Source organism: Clavelina lepadiformis, chromosome 7 (genome assembly GCF_947623445.1).
Source record: "Clavelina lepadiformis chromosome 7, kaClaLepa1.1, whole genome shotgun sequence".
Classification (NCBI taxonomy): Eukaryota; Metazoa; Chordata; class Ascidiacea; order Aplousobranchia; family Clavelinidae; genus Clavelina; species Clavelina lepadiformis.
The window spans coordinates 20,027,072-20,050,325 of NC_135246.1; the positions used below are offsets into that span (position 1 = coordinate 20,027,072).

A 23,254-nucleotide genomic window follows, 5' to 3' on the forward strand; every position below is an offset into this window, starting at 1 on the left:
TCTGTGTGCATAGTTGCTGTGTGACGTAACAATACTAATGATCTAAGAACGGGGTTTACCAACGGTCAGCAAATATTTGCCGAGCAAGCCAAAGGTGCTGACAGCCTGGCTGGGGCAACGTATTCAGCACAAACACTTCCACTGCGCGTGCGGTTTCATTTTACATGGCGACAGCGGTCGATTTCCGCAGTTTCTATAACACGGAGTGAAACTTAAGACGTTGTGGACTCTTTGCTTGCGCTTATTAAAAAGATATGACGTAGAAGCGTGATGTGGCGCTGAATCAACTGCGTGATTACGTCACTGCTGTACACGACATTAAATATAAAATTAACCATAACTCACTGCCTACTAATGTCCGGCTTGTAAAGAATACATCGCTATGCCAAAAGCATTATTTACGTAACCATGATACCCTTTATAACTGCGGTCTCACGTACACTAGCAGTTGCCAAAACAACTGTTTACGACTAACTCCCGCAAAAATCAATGCTAATTCCAGTTAAAGAAAAATCACAGCAAGAATGGGAGTGATCCGTCAAAAAGTGACTGATGGCTGGGGTACAAGCGCAACATAATCTAATTATATGAAGGCATTAGGCTAAAATCCATTAAAACCTTTGAGATTTCTAAGTTTCTGTGGACGATTCAACTGAACGTTCGCGCCTTGAATCTGGTGTTTAATGCATAAGATTGAGCTCATTTTTATCCAGCAGTAGCCTGACTAGTTCTGTTCAATCACTTAAGGAGTGAAAATATATTTGACGAGAACGATCTCGTTTTAAAAAGTTGATACACAGCAGATTAAAGCTGACAAGCGATTCATCGCGTCCACAACAATGTACATTATTTCTTCTCTGTTAAACTTCTCACATGTGGTGTACGCCGGTGCCAGTGACTAAAGGTTAGAGTGGTCAAACATGTGACGCTATGGTAGAATCCTTTATTATTATTAGTCTATATCTATGAACGCTGCAACCTACATTCAACTCGTATACTGTGGCTGCTTTAGTGTGGAACCAACCTGCTCAAAAAACACCGGATAATTGACCCTATCAGCAAACAACTGCTGGTGTTTCGTCATGAATACTAGATGACTTTCACTATCAATCACGCGACCATATGTAAGCCGTCTGAGCTGCTGATATCGACGCAAAAAAAGCGATCCTACGTTTTCATGCAAGACTGCTCAAGCGAGTGTTCCATATCAGAAAGTAAAACGCTTTCTTTTTTATTATGACGTTATAGGAACGATGCTCACAAACGATTTGAATGCAGGTTTTCGAAGGAAGGCGCGACCTTTGGATCGTTGGACGCTTCCTCAGTGGAAATTACGTCATAAACGGAGAAAAACAATTCGGTTTAAATCTGGCTGATAGCTAAACTGTGATGAGTTTCAAAATGGTTGCATTTCGTAGTCGATTGTGTCGTCACAAGTGATCATGTGGTAAAACGATGCTGATAAAACTGGTCACAATGGCGACATAAAAAGATTGAAAATGTGACGTGCACTGCGCATCATTGTTTGCAAGAATGTGTTGAATGAGTCACCTTGACAAACTAAACGCTACACAGAAGCATGGTTGCTACAGCAAACACTTCTAGAGACAGGTGGTGCCATGAAATCGAGGAAAATTTAACCAAGACAAGTTTTACCGGAACACTCAAATTACGTCTCTTTATGGCGCAATCGCGTTTTAATTCTTGTAGTTGCATAAAATTATCGCCCGAAATGGCCGAATAATTCCGTCAATGCACTAATGTCGCCAATCTGCTACACAACTAACTGCGCCAGAGATCTTTTCCAAGCCATAGTCGCATTCGTATGTTTACGATCAAGTTCAAATGATTTGTCAAGCTACCTGTGACCCAGCTGTGACATGGAATCTAGTTTTAAAGCACTCAGCAACCACCAGAAGGTAGTGAAAGGAAACATTCTCAGAATTTTCATCTTCTGTTCTACAATTGTGACGTGTACAAAGCTTCAATGTTGACGCATGAGCGGCCATTATTTCGTCGCAATTATCGATTAATCGAAAAGCTTTCTTCGGTCACAAGGCGCAGAAGAATGGAAGCTCCCACCAGGAATTGATATCGATCGGTTGTCGCCAGAGTTATTCCAGAACTGACATCATTCGGGAAAGGAAACGACACGTCTCCAATGAATAATTACCTCATAAACAAGGACAATGAGGGTGTTTGATGACGTCACTGCTTCGCCAGGCCGGTCCCAAGGTGGCTTTGTACAACCACGTAATCCCGTCCGCTTGACTGTTTGAGGGGTTAATTATCTATAGAATTATTAAATTAAGTTGATTATTTGGTGACAGGAGTTTGTCAATCTGACGGGGTTATCCCCCGAACCGGTTCCTACGTCACACGTGACGCCATAAGCGGCTTCTTGGAAGAACAAGGTCATTTTGCGTCATAAATGTGTATTCATTATTTGAAGTCGGACGCTGATGATTGAAAGCGGCAAATTTGTCCTCGCCTTTAATTGGTCATGTCAAGATACGCGATAACATCTTGAAGCTTGACGTCACAATGCCTGTTCCATGTCAGCTGCTGTCAGCTTCGTCGTCCTTATAAGAGTGGCGATGGAGTGTGGCAGCACAAGAGAGGACGCAGTTGAAGTGGCAAGATGCCCGGCGAGAGGTTGTACAGTGCAGTGGACGAGTACCCGGGCCTAGAGAACCATCACAGCCACATGGCTCACTGCCTCACCGAGGAGGTCTACAGGCGGATGAGGGAGCGAGAAACGGCGAGCGGCTTTTCTATCGACAACGCGATACAGGTGGGAGTAGACAACCCGGGTGACCCCTACCCCATGTCGGTGGGCTGCTTGGCTGGCGACGAGGAGAGCTATCAAGTATTTGCCGAGTTTTTTGACCAGATTATCGAAGCACGTCACAATGGATTCAAACCAACCAATGATCACGTTTCTGATATTGACCTATCCAAGATCAGTGACCTCGGCGATGATTATGATGACACGAATTGCATCGTATCGTGCCGCGTCAGAAGTGTTCGAAACATCAAAGGATTCGCCCTCCCCCCTCACTGCACGAGAGCGGAGAGAAGAAAAGTTGAAAGAATCGCGACTGACGCCCTCTCGAAGATGACAGAGGACTTCAAAGGAAGATACCATCGCGTCAAAGACGAGGACTGCGATTCAGCGCTCTCTGGAAGCCTCGAAAAGTTGACCCCTGCTGCCCTTCCATCATGCATGTCACGTGACTGGCCGGACGCTCGCGGTGTCTGGATAAACGAGAAGAAAAATTTCGTTGCTGAAATCAACCACAAGGATCACGTCAATCTGATGTCTATAGAAAAAGGCGGTAACCTGTGCAAAGCTTTCACCAGGTGGTGCATCGGAGCCGATATGTTCGAAAAGACCTTAAAGGAAAGCGGAAACGACGTCATGTGCAATTCGCACCTGGGTTATATTGCGTCATGTCCGGGAGGCTTGGGCACCGGGCTTCGTATTGAGGTCCGGATCAGAATCCCGAAACTGAGGAGGCACTTCCGTTTTGAGGAAGTCCTGCGTCGACTCCGACTCGAAGCGCGAATGACGTCGGAAGTCGACGATGACAATACATGTGACGTCACCAATTTGGACAGCGTGGGTGTGTCGGAGGTGGAGTTGCTCCGGACGGTGGTGGATGGGATCAGGTTCCTCATCGGATGCGAGAGGAAGTTGGAGGAGTCTGGCAACATCGACAGGGACATCAACTCGCTGCAGCGGGAATAAGAGTAGCGGGAAACATCGCTTTATTTAAGGTTGAGTTGACTTTGACCAAACTTAGATGTTCGGTTGTTGAAGCGTCTTCAAGTTTAGTTCCTTTATAAAACGCAAAGCCTACACACGCCCAGTGTAAATGAGTAATAACATTTATGATCTTTTTGCTGCGACTGACTTGTACTTTGACGGTTATACGTGTGTTTAAGTGATTTGTTATTTCCTTAACGCTTGCGGCCTAAACCTTACTTTCTACTACAACTGCAAAGCAAAAACTGAATCTAAACCTCACCAAGTCGTCGCTGCCGCGTTGATCTCTTATTTGTGCCGCTGCTATCTCGCCCTGCTTGGATATTATTCGCTTAATCCTGTTCACTGCTTAGCACTGTACTTCACACCCACAGTGAAATAAACTCTTCTGTCAGCGCATGCGTCGATGCTTCAGCGGCAGGAAACGCGTAAGTGCCAACAGCCAATCACGACCGGGAAGTGAAACTACCTAAACACATCGGTCCCAAAATAAACAGGCCTGCGTTAGCCATCGCCTGTATCTTGTTACTTTCAGTACGGGCAGTTAGCTCAAGATTACACCGACTGCCTGTCATGCGTCGCTCTGTCGTCACAATGCATATTGTTACGTGTTTTAGGTTACATACAAATCACTTGCTTAAGACTTCACGGTTTCAGTAACATAAATAAGTTCTTGAACGGCGGTGACTTCGTTTCTCGCCGGCTGGCATTTGCAGCGTCAGGGGAATTTATAATTCGTGTCTGGGAGTCGATTCTAAACGGGCAACCAGCGGCAAAATTTCAGCTGGAAGTCAAATTCATTTTCAACTCATCCTTTAGTTCTAAGCGGAAGCAAGATTTTGATGAGGTTCCTGTAAACAAGCGAGTAACCTTCCAGCAAACTGAACCTATGATTGCAGAAGAAATCACTCTGTCAACATCGAGTAACGTGATCCAAAATTGGGATCTGGTGTGTCTGCATCTGGGATGTTGGATCTGATACCGATAAACAAAGACCAACTTGAAGCAATAAACTGTATTACTGTAAACTTTGTAGGAACCTCTTTTTGGCGCAGTGGTTGCTGACGTATTCTTCTTCTTTGCACGTCACAAAGTGTTTGACAGCAGAACTGGGACGACATAATAAACTAATAAACTCTATTTATTTCATACATTTTTCCATTTGTTTTATCGAACAGTATAAACAATATACAGTGAGACCTCGTTAATCCGGACCACTTCGTTTCGTCAAAAAATGTCGGTTTAGCGGGGTATCCGGATAATCGGAAAGTAAAAAATCAATCAATCTTGCAAATGCAGCACCGTGTTCAAAACGACGTATGCACCTTACTCCAATTCTAAGTGCCGAGTTTCTGGCTGGACAGCAACTAAAATAAAATTATATTTATTGTATGATCCGACCCAGTGTCGAACCCCAGAACCACCGTATTAAAGACGAATGCTCTCCAAGTGACGAACATTCGGTCGCAAATCGGTTTGACAACCGCTCTTGCGTGGCGAAGCATTCCGGTGGGACCAACTGTCTTGAACTTTCTTTGACCTGTTTCCAATCTTTGCGCAATGCGATATCAAAAGCTGATAGCACGATTGAGTTGCAGCAGTATGTCTTCAATAGATTGCCGCACTCAACCGATGTAATGTACGTATTTTTTTGCGACCGCGGAAGCGTTGTTTGTTACTGTTGATGAACAATTTATTTTTTCGTTTCTAAAATACCTACAGTACTGTACTTTTGAATCAATAAAGACCGCAACGTTATTATGCGTAGATAATCGGCTATTGTTTCGTCAACAAACTAACATAGTGTATTAGGACAGTCGTGAATCATTTTCGCTTAACTGTTAATAATCCGGTTTATCGGATTTTATTGCTATTGATTTAGCACATTTGTTCCGAAACTTTAGTGTCGGAGTCGGACAGCGGGGTTTCCGGATTAAAGGGGTAAAATGCATAGGAAGAAATCCGTTCCCGGCAGTTTTGTGTCGGATAGCGGGGATTCCGGTTCATCGGGGTCCGGATTAACGAGGTCCCACTGTATACGTATAAATGCTCAAATCAACTCTGTATGAATTCATTTTCGCTTTGACACAAAGAATCAATGTTTTTCTAAACATGGCCACTCTGTGATTAATAAAATTTTGACCTCTTTTTGTTGCGCCTATTGTTGTTACCACCTAGGATGTTAGACAATTATGGGAAACCTAATTGTATAAGCTTAGAGATAACAGCTAGTATGGAAGTTAATTTCAGCGCAATCAAACTGTCCTTGAAATAACTTTTTCCTGGCATTGTTCATCACGCATTGAACAGGCAACAAAAAGTTAAACTAGCAAGGACGATCCACAAAAACCCGACATACCAGCACCTGACTTTGAAAACCCAGTTACAATCCATTCTATTTTATTTCACGTGTAATTTGAAGGTTTAAAGATGATCAGCCATCGCTGCTTTCAGGTGGTGTCTCTTGCAAAGTCTGTGCGTTTGTTATTATAAGGAATTAATGTGGCGTATTTTTCTGGCACATTAGGGATCCAGTAGGCCAGGGTACCATATTTTTGTACAGGTTCCACCGCCAAACGCTTGCACAGTGACGTGTTTAGGATTGCGTAAAAGCGGTCAGTCGTTTTAAACGCATTACTTTGGCGCCGATAGAGGTTAATAAACTAACCTTCTCAATGCTTTTCTAGCCAGACTCGTTCAACATAAAAAAATCGCAATATATCTAAAACGAACAACAACCATCTACATTAGTTAGCGAGATGCTGCCAATTCAAATTGCTGTACAATTACAAGTATAAACAAGCTATTGCCGAAAAAGGATTTTAGGATTTAAGGAGGATATTTTAAGATTTTAATATGTCTTCGAAGGACAATCCGATTGTCATGAAGAAGGAATTCCTCCAAAAAGAGGTTGCATGGTAGAATAGAAATAGATATGCGTAGAAAGACTCCGTGAAATAACATTACACCTATCATTGATATAGATCCTTTGCGCCACCGAACGACAACAAATCACCAACTTTAACCAGAACATTTTCTCGGTTGGTGATTTTGAATATGAAAATATTTGTAGAAAACAACAAGATCAAAATCATTGAACTTGATTTCAAAGTGATGAAACTCATTCTTTTTATAAATAACTTTTACCAACCTCGCATCTTTTCTCCTGTCATTTGACTCATATATTTTATTAAAAAAGAAAGCGTTGAGAGTTCCACTCATACATTGTAAAGCAAAAACAATAGACAACATATTTATCACGCATACGTTACAAAGCGCTGCGAACAACCACAGATAAATGCGGCTCTAGTTTACAACTTTCCTGGTTCAAGCTGTTAATTTTAAGTGCAACGATTAGGGGACGAATCCCGCCGTATAGAAGTTCAGCAGAGCCAAGAACAAGTCATCGAAGTGGAGGCGCAAGTCAAGTCATTTGCGCTTTCAGACTAACGTCAAGTCAAGTTATTCACCATCAAAAAAACAAGTCAAAATGAAAGCATAAAAGACCGTTCCTCTTAACAAACGATTGAATTTGTTGAACAGTGCTGCGTGATATGATAATCTTTATGCTCGGACTGAGTATTTGTTCTTTGAAAATTCATTGCTTCCAACCATTAAACAGAAGATCCTGGCGTCCAGCCGATTTCTTATCCAGCACTTCAACACCTTTTCATTGTCCAGACCAGCGTGGTGCAACTGCAGGCCAAGCAAACAATAGAAAACATATTTATCACGCAGAGGCTTCATTGTTATGGGAATAAAGCCAATGACAAAACCTCTATCAGCACTTTACGCTTTTTCATTGTCCAGACAATTATCGTCCAGATTGCCGCCGTCTTTACCACCAGATCATATCATTGTTTTATTGTCCTTCGTCGTTATCACTAATCACCGAGTTTCTTTTACCTCCACAAGTGTTGTGCTATGTAAGAAAGAATATTTCTTGTTGTGCATTTATCAAGGTCATCACTCTGCTGAAGCGCAGATGGTTTTGACCAAAACTAGCTAGTGTTAGATAGTTGGTAAATTATGTGCTACTGAATTTCGAGTGAGCTTATATCTGCTTAAATGTTTGTATGGCGACAACAGGGTCAGAGTAGAATACCTTTATCTATATTTTCAAGAAACCGCTTTAGACTTGTTGTTTATGACAGAGATTGTTACCGATAAGCTGCAATAACTGCAAGTGATTCCTCATAATTTGAAAAACGTAAGAATTTTTGAATGTTTCGTCAAAAACGTAATTTATGACGAAAACCTGTGTAGGCATCAATAACGCAATATTTAGGAACATCTTAGTTTTCCCGTCTAACTGCAAGGCGTGATAAAGTAATTTTAAATACGGTATAATTTGCGAAGATTAATGGCTTTTTCATTAATGGATAAACTTTTTCAAAGTCACATTTCTGGTTAGCACTTCAACACAAGCAAGTATAAGGATTTTTCTTAACGCCCCCAGCATCTATCGCCCTAAAGCTGATACACTTGGATCATTGGAGGGCGAAAATGCAGAAATCTTTGTATACTGCACATACAATTCTAACGTAGTGAAAAACGGTCATACTTGAAGCACTTCCCACATCTCTTGGCAGAGATGCTGTTTGAGGCTAGAAAAAGAGTGCCAAGGCTAATGGCAGGGGCAAATGACGTAATAATTCGCTTGAGTAACTTCACGCTGAGCAGATGAAACAAAAAGCTTCCCCAAACTTCGTTGCTTTTCATTTTATTGAAATCACGTCCAGTCAGTTCTTGGTTGAACGTGGGTTCTTTTGTCGCGCGCCATGTGGTGCAGAGATTGGTTGTGCCTAATTCAGGCTTAGAGAAATTTTATGAACAAGAATTTTTTTTGGTTTGGGCAAGTTATCAGAAACTCATGGCGATTTTTGCGTGTTTGTTTTTGCTTAGATTTTCTGTACATGATATTCCAATAGTCTACGGTAATAGCTTAATCGATATGAAAATAATTTAATATATTGGATTTGTAAATGCGTCGTGTCAGATGTAGGTTTAGCCTAATCACAGGATGGGAAATTAGCTTTTTATGCTCAAGCGTATGGCAATTTCCGGGTACGATACGGCAAGTGAGTAGGCCTAAACAATTGCTTCACCTGTCTGTTTGTGTCTTTGGTATTAAACTAACATTATCTGGGAAAGTCAAAAGTGCCTTAAAATCAAGATGATAAGTGAAATAAAGCTTCCTTTACTTTTGCATAAATCTGTATCAAGTATTGACCTGGCTGGAAAGCATGGCATTTTTCAAGAAGGTCTGGATAGTGCAGTACCGCCAAAATCGTAGTGACGTGGTGCAAAATAGGCCTAGTGTACTAGGTGCAATTTTCAGTCTGCGCTGAACACCAGCCTAAAGAAATGTGCGATCTCTTTCTTAAACAAAAACATAAGGGTGCACCAAGTAATTTATCTGTTAGCAATATTCCAATAATCTTGTAATTAGCTTATCAGAAATATCACTTCTGGGCTGGTTGTCAATAGATGACAGATTAATTGGCCAGTTAATTCATGCTTTCTTATTATTTTGCAATTATGTGATTTTGTTATATATAAATTTTATTTAAACATTTTTAAGTAAAAATTGAAAAGTGAAAATTAAGTGAAAAAATCTTGCCACTCCAACAAGATGGCGATCAAAACACAGAAATTATTAAACAAATATAATTCTGGTTCGGTTGTTATGCCGATAATTCTAAAGTTTTGTCTTTCTCATAATGCGCATTCAGCCATCAAAACCTTTCCACATTTTCCTGCCTTAGTTTTATCATTGTTGCTGATACATCTGCAACCATGTGCATCCACACAGCTTTCCCTTTACCACATTTCTGGCAAATGATAAGATAAATAAGCGGCACGCTTTTTTGAGGTGTAGTGCAGAAATGCACAACCACAGGATGCATTTGTATACTAGTTCCCAGCTGCACAATTTGAGTCATAAGTTGTGCACTTTTGCACTAGACCCCTTTTTGTATAATTATAATTTAACTATTATGTAACACCACATCAAAACATTGTGATTACAGTAGACTCCGCTTAATTCAAACACTTTGGTTCCGCTCACTTTTGTCCGAATTAAGCGGAGAATCAATTGTTCGTTTTATGGTCATGCGTAAAGGCAGACAACGCATTTAAAATACTGTACTGTTGTGTAATAAATGAATTCCAGCTGCGCTATACTGCTGTAATTGGCACTGATCGCATAAAACGTCTTCGTTTACTTTAGTGAGCAATTTCATTTCTTTTGTACCATTCTGTTCTACAAGATGGACGCAATTGTACCGAAGTAAAAGCGACTATGAAGCTGGCACGGCCTTATATGAGCTCATTGTCGATTGTTACTGCATGGATCGTTATTGTTTCACCATAATCACTCATAATGCAATTGCATCTTGTGTTAAAACGAACGAAGTACTGTTTATTGTGTCACAACCTAACGATAGGAATTGCGAACCTGTGTCCGAATTAACGGGAGTTTTTTTACGTTCAATTTTTAATTTTGTTCCGTTCCTGACCATTTTGGCCGAATAAAGCGGTTGTCCGGGTTATCCGGTGTCTGAATTAAGCGGATTTGACTGTATTTCAAATTTGCTGTATTTTATTGTTTTGTCTTGTCAAAACATGTCGCTTTGTCAAAAGACATTCCTTTAATTATGTCGGTACTTTGTTGTTTTAATAATTTGCAATTTGTGTTCTATGTATAGCCCAAAGAGTTACGTAAATGCAACTTGGTCGATATGCTTTTGTGGGGTATACTTTTTGCAACAATTTGTTTTAACAAATCTGCTTCTGCTCTCCAATAACCCAACGTTATATCATCTCATAGTGTAATATTTAATTACTGTACTCAACGATCTGGAATATTAAAGTAAACTAAGAGTAATGTTGCATTTCCATACTAGACCTCAGCTACCCTTTGGCGTCACTTGTGCACTAGACTTGATTAATCTGCTAACTAGTTTTTTTGTCAAACAGAAAAGCAAGTGTAATATTTGCTGCTAAAATTTTGTGCATTCTTGCTTATTGCTTTTTATCACATCTGGAACCAAACATCTCTGAAGGTAAGACCTTTAAGTTTTGTTGATTGTGGTAATGCATGCACACTGGTACACACAATTCTTTATGTAATTACTTTGACGTACTGTGAAATCAAATTTTTTATTAGGTTAATTCCATCGAGAAATGGTGATGATGAATAAGCCAAGCCCAATACAAGTGGGCCGTGAGTTTGTGCGCCAGTACTACACTCTCTTAAACAAAGCCCCTGAACTGCTTTACAGGTTTTTAATTGCCTCTAACATTTGCATCAATGCTTTCATGTTAATATCTTGCTATGGCTCCTGTGTGGCATTTAGTGATTTGATTCAGTTGCACACCAAAGCAGTGATGGCATTTATTTAGTAGATGATGGTGTCAGTGGTTGTTTTTCTGCAGATTCTACAGCATGAGCTCATCGTATGTCCATGGTGGAAGGTACATGAACGGGGAGCCCGAGAAGCCGGTTATTGGCCAGAATGTAAGACCATCTGATCTACTGTGTTGCCTGACGACCTCCTCATAAACATTTGCTGCTTCCAAATTGTATTGGTAAATGTGTTTTGGTTTCTATTTTGCAGGAAATTCATCAGAAAATAGACTCGCTCAATTTCTGTGATTGTCATACAAAGATTCGCCAAGTGGATGCCCACTCAACCATCGGGAATGGAGTCGTTGTCCAGGTCACTGGGGAGTTGTCCAACTGTGGTCAACCTTTGCGTCGTTTCATGCAAACTTTTGTCTTGGCTCCACAGGTAAAATGTTTTCATTATTAATATGAAAATTTTTGAATATTTTTTAATTAGAATATTCTACCCGCCTAAATTTGGGTTTGCCTTCTATGTCTGACTTTTCCAGCACTACGTGAATGCATGTATTCATGATAGCTCCTTGTCTTATAATTTCGTTTGAAGAAAGTTTGATGTCTACCATTTAGCCCCTCCTGATCTATAATTTACTATATTTATATATACGATTTACTATAATCGAAATCTTTTCCTTGCTCAGGGTGACAATCCGTACAAATTCTACGTCCACAATGACATCTTCCGCTATCAGGATGAGGTTTTCAATGATGATGTCACCACGGAACGATCAGACGATGAACAAGGTGAGGTCTCGTATGAATTATCTGCTCTTGTGCCTTTCTGGTTGGCCATTTAAGGTTTCTACTAACACCCCATATACTGGGGTCCAGTTCTTTGTGCTCGGTGTATATAATCCAGTTCTGTGTACTACTCTAGTATGTTATATATGTTAAGATTGTGGCATGATGGAGGTTTTTAAGGCTTTTTATATATTTATCATGCCCTGCTCTTATGTCTGTCAACACTGTTATTAAAATTCATCATTTCTCAGACTTGGAGGAAGAACTGGAAGCTTCACAGACAGTCCAGCAAGCCCCGACTGGGTTCCAGGAAAACTTGTACAACCCACCACCAGAAGCCGAGTCCCCTGTATTGACCAATGGAATCGAACAACGCCTTGAAGCCACGACTCTTGATCAACGCGACACCCCAACCCCACCTGCCCCGGAAAATGCCGAACCACCTGCTTCACCCCGTCCATCACCTTCACCCGAAATGGAACCCGAGGTCAGAAACTGTTTTTGTTATGCTGAGATGGCTTTGTTGGTCAATTCACTGCATTGAAACCATACGAGTGATTCCGCCTGATGCTGTTGTCTTTAATGAGTGTCACACAAGTATTTAGAATGTGACTTCTTCATTATGAATCACCTTCCCAACTTAACTTTATAGCATGCCTCTTCCCCTGACCCTGAAAGTCCACCTGAGGAACCCCCCAAACCACCGAAAGACCCCGAACCTGTTGAAGAACAAGAACCTGCCGACACAAAATCTACCCCAAAGACGTTTTCCTGGGCTGATCTGGCCTCGAAGAACACGCCGGCTGCTCGAACCAGCACCCAACAACCCACAGTGACCAGAACTCATCGACCACCAGCGGAACAGGTAGGAATTAGGCTCCAAGATGGCTGCTCAAGTTGCATCGAAAATCTGTCCCTGCACTGCATTTGAAATACTAATCTCATCAACTTCAACTCTGACTAGATGCTATCATCAGAAAAGATTACAGTTGAAACGTGACTATTCTGCTTGGTTAGATTGTAATTGATCTAGCCCAGCAAAATATTAACAACTTGAAGCATTACCCCAGGACATGAACAGATCTTGTCTCAAATATGGTTGTTTAGTGCAACGAAATGTACGTGGCTGCACTGCTCAACCTATTAATGGTGTAGCAGGTGTAATGTTTTTTATAATTTACGACAAAGCAGTTACTGGTTTTGTTTTCATCAGTTGAGACAATCTTTTAAATTTGAAATCATCCATCTTCTGTGTTTAGCCTCCAGAAGCATCTGAGCAGACCGAAGCCCCGCGATCATCCCGTGCACCTCGCAACAACCAGCGCGGACACCAACGTGACGATGAACGAGCGTTTGGAGATCGAGCGGATGGACAGCGTCGGGTTGGAGGTCCAGGAGGAGGAGCTGGAAGGGAGCAGACAGGCTTCCGGTATCCTGACACTCAGCAAATCTTCGTCGGCAATCTTCCCAATGACGTCGTTGACACCGAGCTGAGAGAGCACTTCACAGGTTTGATGGATTTGTGGAAATGTTTCGTCATGTTGTGTCAGTTACGAGAAAGCTGACCCAAGTATAGTTGGTTTTAAGATAGTCAAGTACAGTCTTTGGCAACTAAACTTCCCATGAACTCACAGCATTGAAGAAATCTGCTTTTTTCTCATTTAGACTTTGGCAACGTTCTTGAGGTGAAGATCAACCATTCGCACACGAACAACCCGAGCTTTGGTTTCGTCATCTTCGAGGATCCCAAGTCGGTTGATCACGTGTTGGAGGTCATGGTAGGTCATGTAGGAACATCAACTCGGCAATGACCACGTCTCTGTTGTGAGCGTATAAGGTCGTGCTCTCAACCGCCTGTTATTTGCAGCCGACGCATTACAAGAACAATCACCGGATTAACATCGAGGAGAAGAAGCAACGGAGCTCGCGCGACAACAACAGGAGGGGCGTGGACATGCGCAGAGGAGGAATGGCGGGGGACAACAGGGGCGGTCGTCGCGGCCCCCCCGCCATGAGACGCGATCGCCAGGGCTCAAGGGAAGGAACTCGGCCAAACTACAACAGCGGCCCTCGCCGATGACCTGATATAACCCCGACCTAAGTTAACCCCCTTGACCTGGGGTTAGGCGTATCTCGAGCTTTTTTTGATATTTTATTTCGTTAAAAACGTTTGGTGTCCGACTTTGAGAATCCGGTCTTTACTTAACGACTGTTCATGGCTGCTTTAGACTCCTGCGCTCCGTCTTATTCAGACATGGCTTACACCGCGCTCCTATTTATTCTTTCCGCAAAGTATCGTCATAAAATTCCACCGTTCCCCCCGCGTGGTATGCTCAATCGCTACCGCTTCTATTGGCCGCGTTCGTGCACATCAATTTTTGTACCTTGTCAACGTGTGACTTCGTAATAAATCTGATCGCAGGTTTTAAACGGATTTGTCCGAACTCTACTGACCGAGCTGAGATGAGCCAGATGCAGGTTTAGCCTTTCAAGTGCCTGAGACTCACGGGCATCTGTCTTGATTACAGTTGAACTTGACCACGGTTAATGGTTACCACGAAATATATTACAATATTTGGAAGATACAATTTAATAAGACAAGAGAAGCATTTGGTTGAAACCCAATCAAATGAACCAAATAGTTTCGTTGGAAGGTTGCTGGAGTAATCAAAGTGTTACGCTGGGTTCCACATTGCTACTCAAGGAACTCTTTGTCCTCGACCATCTTGAACCCGACCAACCCCATCTTCCCTTTGCTGAGTTCGATGTCCGGCTGTGCGACATCTGCGCTGGTGTCGTACACCCTGTGCGTCGACTTTCGCGGGGAAGGCGGCCCGTCGCGAAGAGATATCTCCGACCCTCCAAGACTTCCGGTTTCGAGGGGCCTGTGACTGGCTGATGTCAATTCGATTGTGACGTGGGGGCGGCGGGTGCGGTTGAGGTCGAACTCGTCGTGGTAGACGCCCTGCTCGTCGGCGTGGGGGAGATAATAGCGGCTCGAGTTGGTGATGACTTCGCGAATCGATCTCCAAATCAGTCCTCTCACGTGCTCAGTGCGTAGACAGAAAAGCGCGATCATCAGAACTCCCTTGAACAGAAGACATCACAAAATAAATCTCTGCGTGTTCTGTTCATCAGAAGCTGACCTATGCCACTTACAAAGATGATGGCGAAAACCCCATACGCCATATCAAGTGTGGCGTAGGCGTCAGCTGTGAAGAAACCAGACACGATTCGAATGGAAGAGATGAGAAAGACGGCGAGTAGAAAGAGGATGATGACGAAAAGATTCTCAGCCAATTGTTTCGACTCTCTGAAGAAGGTCAGGAATCCCAAAAAGTGATCCTACAACAAGATTCTATCATCAGCAGAGGCAAAACAAAACGAAATCATAAAAATTCAGCCCAAAACAAACTTAAGCGATAGCAGCTGACCTCTGTGGTACTAAACCGGTGTCAGGGCTCTAGTTAAGATTCTTTTAAGCAAGACAAATAACAACGTTTTAATTGAACTGTTCCGATTATAAAAAGAAAACCGTTTAAACGCGGATGTCATTCAACCAACTCGATTACTTCTGTTTTATCTTTGTGAGCTGTGACTGCTACGAAGGCGTTCAAGGAAAGCACAAAACTGATGAAGAAGCAGATGCCGGCGGGCACGCCAAAGCCGTAATATAACGACGGGCCTTGTATTAGACAGGAATCTTGTCCCGCATAAACCGACTCGTGGTAAACCAACTTGTCTTCGACTGTGGAGAAAGGTTTTGCAGAATATTAAACTCGGACGTAACAGCCTGTTAACTCACTGGGAGTGTTCTTACGCAAAACTCACCGGAAAATGTCAAGCTTTCGTAAACTCCCACCGTGTAAGCCAACGGTATTATAAAAGCAATCACAGAAATTGCACACACCAGACCGGTCCATCTGAAAATATGGCAAAAGTTTACGATGGTTGCGCAAAAGTTCTTAGAAATAGAGAAGAGCAAGTGCCCTGTTGGGGTCTGTTCCCGTTGTTTTCAACTGGACCCGCACCCCAGTTACTACCTCCCCATTGACTTGTTTCTCAGGGACTGCTCACACTGCTGAAAAACCAGGATCCATTCCAGTGGCCTCGCTACGTTACGCCACGTCACATACGCGGCACATACGAGCCAGGCGCAGGCAAGAAGGGAGAATAAGTGATGAAAGGCGGCCAAAACGAGGCAGCTGCTTCGTGGCAAGCTGCCCCATGTGTAAGAGGCGACCAAGTACAGCGAGAGACTGACCATAGTCGACAAACTGAGCTGCATGATGACGAAGCTCAGTGGGTAGCTTCGCAAATGGCTGTAAAAGAAACTTAGATTAAGGTTTTGTTCTCGTTGGTTCTGACACGGGTCTGTTAAGCAAGTTAGTGATGTCATTAGTGATAAGCTTATTGACATTGATAAAGCAGGTGGTGTTGAGCAAAATAAACTGCATTCTATTTCTGGTACGCAAGGTATGCGGTGTGTGCCATGGACATGATGCGCTAGGTGCTATTTACGCCTTGTGTAACAAACTTACCTGAAAAGGAAATAAATAATGACAACAACAAAGCATCCAACAATCGCCATCATGCAGCCTATCCGGGCTATGGTAGCAGGAGGGCTGGGCTGGAAGTTCACCTGTTTCGAAATAAATCCGAGGCTTAACTTGCAGCAGGAAGTTGCAATGATGACGAGGACAGTCATCACCTATTCTAGAATTATTCGGTTTTAAATTTGTGTTACGTCACACTACCGTGGTAAACAAAGCAAATGTGGTGAGATGCGTGGTGAGACAAGACTGCTTGGCTGGATCCTCGCCGTCTTCAGTTTCTAGCCCGTCCGCGGAGTATCCAATATCGTTCACAAAACCGCACGTTTGCCCGACTTGAGGGGCAGCATTGGGCTGAGATGAAATAAAGACGCTATTTTACTCTTTGAAGCTGAAATTAATTTATTTGATGCTAGAAGCACTTTGTTCTGGGCACGCTTAGAGAAATTGGTTGACCGCGCTATTTCCAATTTGGCGTCGAAAGTTTGTTTTGTAAAATTGACGTGCTGTTAAGCTGTCCAGTTTTAACTTGATTGAATGATTTATTTTAGCCAAAGCCAAAGAAATGAGTAAAAGTCAAAGCCCTAGTACTTACTTGGCGGAAGATTCGTCGAAATTCATTAATTTTGCCCGAAATGTCCCAAGTGATCACGATAGGGCTTGTCAGGTTTGCCACTCTTTCAGGACCCGAGTTTGAGCCTAGCTCCAGCGTGACAACTCGACCTGAGAAAAAGTGAGATATAACTTTACCTCGGTCCCGCACAACAATCGGAGGCGTTTTAGTACGCCACCAACCGATTGTTTATTTGTGAGAAAACTGTTGCAAACAAAAATTATATCAATAAAATAACAAAATCAACAAATATACCTGTTAAACTAGTGCCAGAAGGGGGCGCTGGTAAGCTGTCGGTGTCTGCAACAAAAAGAGCGAGGACGCGGATTGTGTTTTCTGTTGGAAGAGCCGAGCTGGGAATGGAGATCAGGTCAACCGTGGCTTCAGATGAACTCGAGAGTGATGACGCCTCAATTGTGACGCCGTCAAACGCCGACGCCGCAGAGATGACCACAAGGTGTGAGGTTATTGCTGATGATTGGTGCGTTGATGATTCTGGAAAGTTGACAAAAACGCGAAAATAGGATGTCGATGACTACGCAATTGCCAGGTTGATACGTAAAGTGATGAGTGACTCGTTGGAATAAAAGTAATTATGTCGGGTGATTTTCTTTGGTTATTCACTGGTCTACAACTTTTAATTTATCCTGAGATAATGCTGACTCCAAAAAAGTGCAAAAGGCAAGCCCCTTCGTCATAAGTGCTGCATACGTCATGTCACAAGCATCACTGCTCGAACGAAAGTTGCGCATAAATGCGACCTACCTCCTTCTGGGATGTCCTCCTTGTATGAGAAAGCCGCCACTAGATCGATCACCGCAGTCTTTGTTCGAGTCATGTTGAAAGTTGCATTTTGAAGATTTTCATAAATTTGAAGGACAAGCTGCACCTCACTGTTGCTGGTCTAATGTCACAAACAACATTGTTCGATTCGACATTGTGACGGAATAATCTTCCACAGTAGAACATATTTCACTAAAATTGCAAATGCGTGCGAATCAACTCACCGTATTAGCTGATTGAACAAGATTATCCAGCGCCTGCGTGAGTTCCTGGACTTCTCCTTCAGCGAGTGATGACGTTGTAATTACGTAAGCTATTTCTGTTCCAGTGGCGAGTGTTTCGTTTTCCTGCAAAATCGAGTTTTACGTCATTTCAATTACGTAGGTTATGTTGTTGATACAGTGAACGACTTGGCGTACACGCTGGCGTCTGCCGCACGTGGTAAATGCGGCCGAAAAAAATAAATTAATAAACACACTCAAACAACCTATTTTGGAATCAACCGCATCATTTTATACCGAGTCTGCTGAGAAGAACACAATTTAAGTTTTTTTTAAATATTCTGTGAATTGTTGAAATAGGTCCTGATGATACATACCAAAGACTGAAGCAGTTGCTGGGTTGTGTCATTACAACTAAATACCCTTGGCACCTTCCACATACCATCAACATCGCAAAATCTCAACGCAAGTGGGCGCCCTGCATGAAAGTGAGTCGTTAAACGTAGGACGACCCAGAGAATTCGCGTTGAAGTTCATTGGTGCGATTGTGAGCTAGCAACAGATTAGGCGTTCAACATTAATTGGTTGACTCTTACCGTTGGGACATAGCTCCAGTGAATTCGCCCAAACACCAATCGTGGTTTGAGGAAATATGATTGGTGAATCGCTCCCGTTGTAGGTCACCTGCATACACACCACTGACCTTGTTGTCATCGGTACGGAAATGGTGGTAAAGTTTGTTTGGTTTATGTTTGCTTCAGACGATGTCACTGGCCGTGAAACTGGGGTAAAATTGTTAGTGTTAACTTGACTGGTTGTGGTTGTAGCATTCATTCCACTTGTGGTTGTTATAACATTTATTCCACGTGTGGTTGTAGCTTCAGCGCTGGTAACATTGTTGTCGATAACTGGACTGGTGTTTGTTGTAACATTCATTCCACTGGTTATGGTTGCAACATTCATTCCACTGGTTGTGGTTGTACCATTCATTCCCCTTGTGGTTGTTGTAACATACATTCCACTTGTGGTTGTAGCTTCAGCGCTGGTAACATTGTTGTCGATAACTGGACTAGTGGTTGTTGTAACATTCATTCCACTGGTTATGGTTGTAACATCCATCCCACTTGTGGTTGTAGCTTCAGCACTGGTAACATTGTTGTCGATAACTGGACTGGTGTTTGTTGTAACATTCATTCCACTGGTTATGGTTGCAACATTCATTCCCCTTGTGGTTGTTGTAACATTTATTCCACTTGTAGTTGTAGTTTCAGCGCTGGTACCATTGTTGTCGACAACTGGACTGGTTATGGTTGTAACATTCATTCCACTGGTTATGGTTGTACCATTCATTCCCCTTGTGGTTGTTGTAACATTCATTCCACTGGTTGTGGTCGTAATATTCATTCCACTTGTGGTTGTTGTAACATTTATTCCACTTGTGGTTGTAGTTTCAGCGCTGGTAACATTGTTGTCGACAACTGGACTGGTGTTTGTTGTAACATTCATTCCACTGGTTATGGTTGTACCATTCATTCCACTTGTGGTTGTTGTAACATCCATCCCCCTTGTGGTTGTTGCTTCAGCACTGGTAACATTGTTGTCGATAACTGGACTGGTGTTTGTTGTAACATTCATTCCACTGGTTATGGTTGCAATATTCGTTCCACTGGTTGTGGTTGTAGCATTCATTCCACGTGTGGTTGTAACTTCAGCGCTGGTAACATTGTTGTCGATAACTGGACTAGTGGTTGTTGTAACATTCATTCCACTGGTTATGGTTGTAACATCCATCCCACTTGTGGTTGTAGTACCATTCATTCCCCTTGTGGTTGTTGTAACATTCATTCCACTGGTTATGGTCGTAATATTCATTCCACTTGTGGTTGTTGTAACATTTATTCCACTTGTGGTTGTAATTTCAGCGCTGGTAACATTGTTGTCGACAACTGGACTGGTGTTTGTTGTAACATTCATTCCACTGGTTATGGTTGTACCATTCATTCCACTTGTGGTTGTTGTAACATCCATCCCCCTTGTGGTTGTTGCTTCAGCACTGGTAACATTGTTGTCGATAACTGGACTGGTGTTTGTTGTAACATTCATTCCACTGGTTATGGTTGCAATATTCGTTCCACTGGTTGTGGTTGTAGCATTCATTCCACTTGTGGTTGTAGCTTCAGCGCTGGTAACATTGTTGTCGATAACTGGACTGGTGTTTGTTGTAACATTCATTCCACTGGTTATGGTTGCAACATTCGTTCCACTGGTTGTGGTTGTAGCATTCATTCCACTGGTAGTTGTAGCCTCAGCGCTGGTAACATTGTTGTCGACAACTGGACTGGTGGTTGTTGTAACATTCATTCCACTGGTTATGGTTGCAACATTCATTCCCCTTGTGGTTGTTGTAACATTCATTCCACTGGTTATGGTTGTACCATTCATTCCACTTGTGGTTGTTGTAACATCCATCCCACTTGTGGTTGTTGCTTCAGCGCTGGTAACATTGTTGTCGACAACTGGACTGATGGTTGTTGTAACATTCATTCCACTGGTTATGGTTGCAACATTCATTCCCCTTGTGGTTGTTGTAACATTCATTCCACTGGTTATGGTTGTACCATTCATTCCACTGGTTATGGTTGCAACATTCATTCCCCTTGTGGTTGTTGTAACATTCATTCCACTGGTTATGGTTGTACCATTCATTCCCCTTGTGGTTGTTGTAACATACATTCCACTTGTGGTTGTAGCTTCAGCACTGGTAACATTGTTGTTGATAACTGGACTGGTGTTTGTTGTAACATTCATTCCACTGGTTATGGTTGCAACATTCGTTCCACTGGTTGTGGTTGTACCATTCATTCCACTGGTTATGGTTGTACCATTCATTCCACTTGTGGTTGTTATAACATTCATTCCACTGGTTATGGTTGTACCATTCATTCCACTTGTGGTTGTTGTAACATCCATCCCACTTGTGGTTGTAGCTTCAGCGCTGGTAACAATGTTGTCGATAACTGGACTGGTGTTTGTTGTAACATTCATTCCACTGGTTATGGTTGCAACATTCATTCCACTGGTTGTGGTTGTAACATTCATTCCCCTTGTGGTCGTTGTAACATTCATCCCACTTGTAGTTGTTGCCTCAGCGCTGGTAACATTGTTGTCGATAACTGGACTGGTGTTTGTTGTAAGATTCATTCCACTGGTTGTGGTTGTAGCGTTCATTCCACTTGTGGTTGTTGTAATATCCATCCCACTTGTGGTTGTAGCTTCAGCGTTGGTAACATTGTAGTCGATAATTGGACTGGTGTTTGTTGTATCATTTATGGCACCGGTGCCTTCCGTTGTCAGTGAGTTTTCGACGGTGGCAGTCGTTGTGGCGTCAGTGTAATTTGTTACTAGAAACAAAAAGTATGGCTACAAACGTTGTCTCAGTTAATGTGAATTTTACTTGCAATAGAATAACCATAAACATTTCCATCGTATGTATGAATGGGATGGTGTTCCCAACACCAAACGCTAAGAAGGATTACCGCTCCTATAGTAGCAACGTTCTTGGAACCGATCTTTCACGTACATGGAGTAAAATAACCAGGAAACGACGTTTACATTTAACTGCTGTTGCAGTGAGTGGCCTGTGATGCAACCGAAACAACTATTTCCGTCGCCTTACAACCTACACAGTGCCAGACTGTCGCGACTTCAAATGGGACTTCAAATTGCAAGAAGTGGGCGCAGAAAATACGTCACATCAGGCCATCTCATCAAGATTACGTTGTTTTAATTCGGCGTGTTTCAGGTGAAACATATCTGATATGAATTACACTTGAAACGAGTTAAACATTGCCACATGTTTGAATAAAAAGTTCCATCTTATAATCCATCGCTATTCAGTTTTGTTTACTTTTAAGACTTTGTTTTGTAATAATCTCCAGACTGATGACGTTATAAACAGTAACAATCAGAGCAATGACGTAATGGCAGGTATTCTTTCCTGTTCCCGGGGAAGCATGAATAAGACCGTATTGTTTCAAATATAACCACGTATCTACATTCTTCAACGCTTTAAAATGTGTGGAATTTTCAACCAACCTTGGCCTGAGCATGGTGGCCATCCATGCAGCAACATCAACCAGATTACAGACCAGGTCACCTTCTTCATCGTTCAGTCGGTTATTGAACAATACTCTGCAATTATTACTCACATTAGAATCTTTACAATAGTCCGGCTCGTCCATTACGAGCCAATGGATAAATTTTTGCCACAGTGAGCGATCAAGCTCGTTTGTTGGTAAGTTTGTCACCAAAAAAACTAGACTCTGGTTGATAACCCGAACCGAACCCGAACCTGAACCAAAACCCGAACCTCTCTCGATTAAGTCGAAAACCTGCTTCTAAATTCTCTTTGTTTATAGAATAAAGCTTAGAACCTAAGCTAATTAAAATAAAAGGAGATCTAAGCGTGAATGTGCTGTGAAGAGAGGCTCGGGAAATAACTGGTGCTACAGACTCCGTCGTTTTCAGCGCAATTCGCTTAACTTACATCTTCTTTTCTACCTTTCCAGTTTATTTTCAACTTTGCTTGTTTGCGATATAGTCGTAATATCCTAACGCAGATCGCTTTATTCGGCTTCAATACGCATTGTATTGAATCATTGTGAATCATAATAAAATGCGGCTGTTATCTGGCGACAGGAAAGGCTGAGGTCGATGTATATCTTTAGTTCTTGCGTTGATTCATTCTGCCTTACTGACGTCACACTTGTATATATAACGCGGCATTTATTTATGGTGGAATTGCGCACCTTGCTGCAGTTGTGACGTCACTAAGGATGCAATGATAAGAACAAAGATGTCGCCCAAATATAACTTTTATTCAAATAAACCAGCTTTGTTGTAAAAATTCTCGCTTCGCTTCTATGGTACCTAATCATGTGATGTTGCATTCATTGGCTCTGCTGTCTGCTTATATTGCTGCTGGAGAAATGTCTCTGCCGTTTATTGCGGACGGAAATATAGGGAAATATTCGACTCCTGGTTCGTGGTCGGTCGTTTGCCGAAAAATCACTGAGTGGTCTCTTTCAAATCTGCTTCAAAGAATTGAGGGAGCGCAGCTATAAAACAATGACGCTTGCTTGGCATATTGCCAGCATAACAACACTA

At 42.3% G+C, this 23,254-nt stretch overlaps 2 protein-coding genes, 1 long non-coding RNA gene and 1 pseudogene across 3 annotated transcripts; 2 read left to right on the forward strand and 2 right to left on the reverse strand.

Moving 5' to 3' along the window:
• Positions 1-2,641: 2,641 nt before the first annotated feature.
• On the forward strand, positions 2,642-3,751 carry LOC143466228 (creatine kinase M-type pseudogene; annotated as a pseudogene).
• A 1,365-nt stretch (positions 3,752-5,116) lies between these two features.
• Positions 5,117-5,804, reverse strand: LOC143464931 (uncharacterized). The gene is made up of 2 exons (XR_013118551.1): positions 5,609-5,804; positions 5,117-5,447 (listed from the first exon to the last, which is right to left on the reverse strand). It is a non-coding gene; the product is annotated as an uncharacterized LOC143464931 (long non-coding RNA).
• A 4,851-nt stretch (positions 5,805-10,655) lies between these two features.
• On the forward strand, positions 10,656-14,348 carry LOC143464559 (ras GTPase-activating protein-binding protein 1-like). The gene is made up of 10 exons (XM_076962405.1): positions 10,656-10,836; positions 10,941-11,055; positions 11,210-11,291; positions 11,392-11,565; positions 11,819-11,921; positions 12,170-12,405; positions 12,571-12,783; positions 13,178-13,427; positions 13,584-13,696; positions 13,786-14,348. Exons 2-10 carry the CDS (start codon positions 10,958-10,960, stop codon positions 13,996-13,998), a joined length of 1,482 nt encoding a protein of 493 aa, XP_076818520.1. The 5' UTR covers positions 10,656-10,836; positions 10,941-10,957; the 3' UTR covers positions 13,999-14,348.
• Positions 14,349-14,462: 114 nt separating this feature from the next.
• On the reverse strand, positions 14,463-22,721 carry LOC143464558 (uncharacterized). The gene is made up of 14 exons (XM_076962404.1): positions 22,184-22,721; positions 18,685-21,489; positions 18,466-18,566; positions 18,092-18,214; positions 17,850-17,988; positions 17,340-17,579; positions 17,067-17,194; positions 16,676-16,825; positions 16,460-16,560; positions 15,962-16,240; positions 15,750-15,841; positions 15,491-15,666; positions 15,078-15,263; positions 14,463-15,006 (listed from the first exon to the last, which is right to left on the reverse strand). Exons 1-14 carry the CDS (start codon positions 22,251-22,253, stop codon positions 14,614-14,616), a joined length of 4,983 nt encoding a protein of 1,660 aa, XP_076818519.1. The 5' UTR covers positions 22,254-22,721; the 3' UTR covers positions 14,463-14,613.
• Between the last annotated feature and the right edge of the window lie 533 nt (positions 22,722-23,254).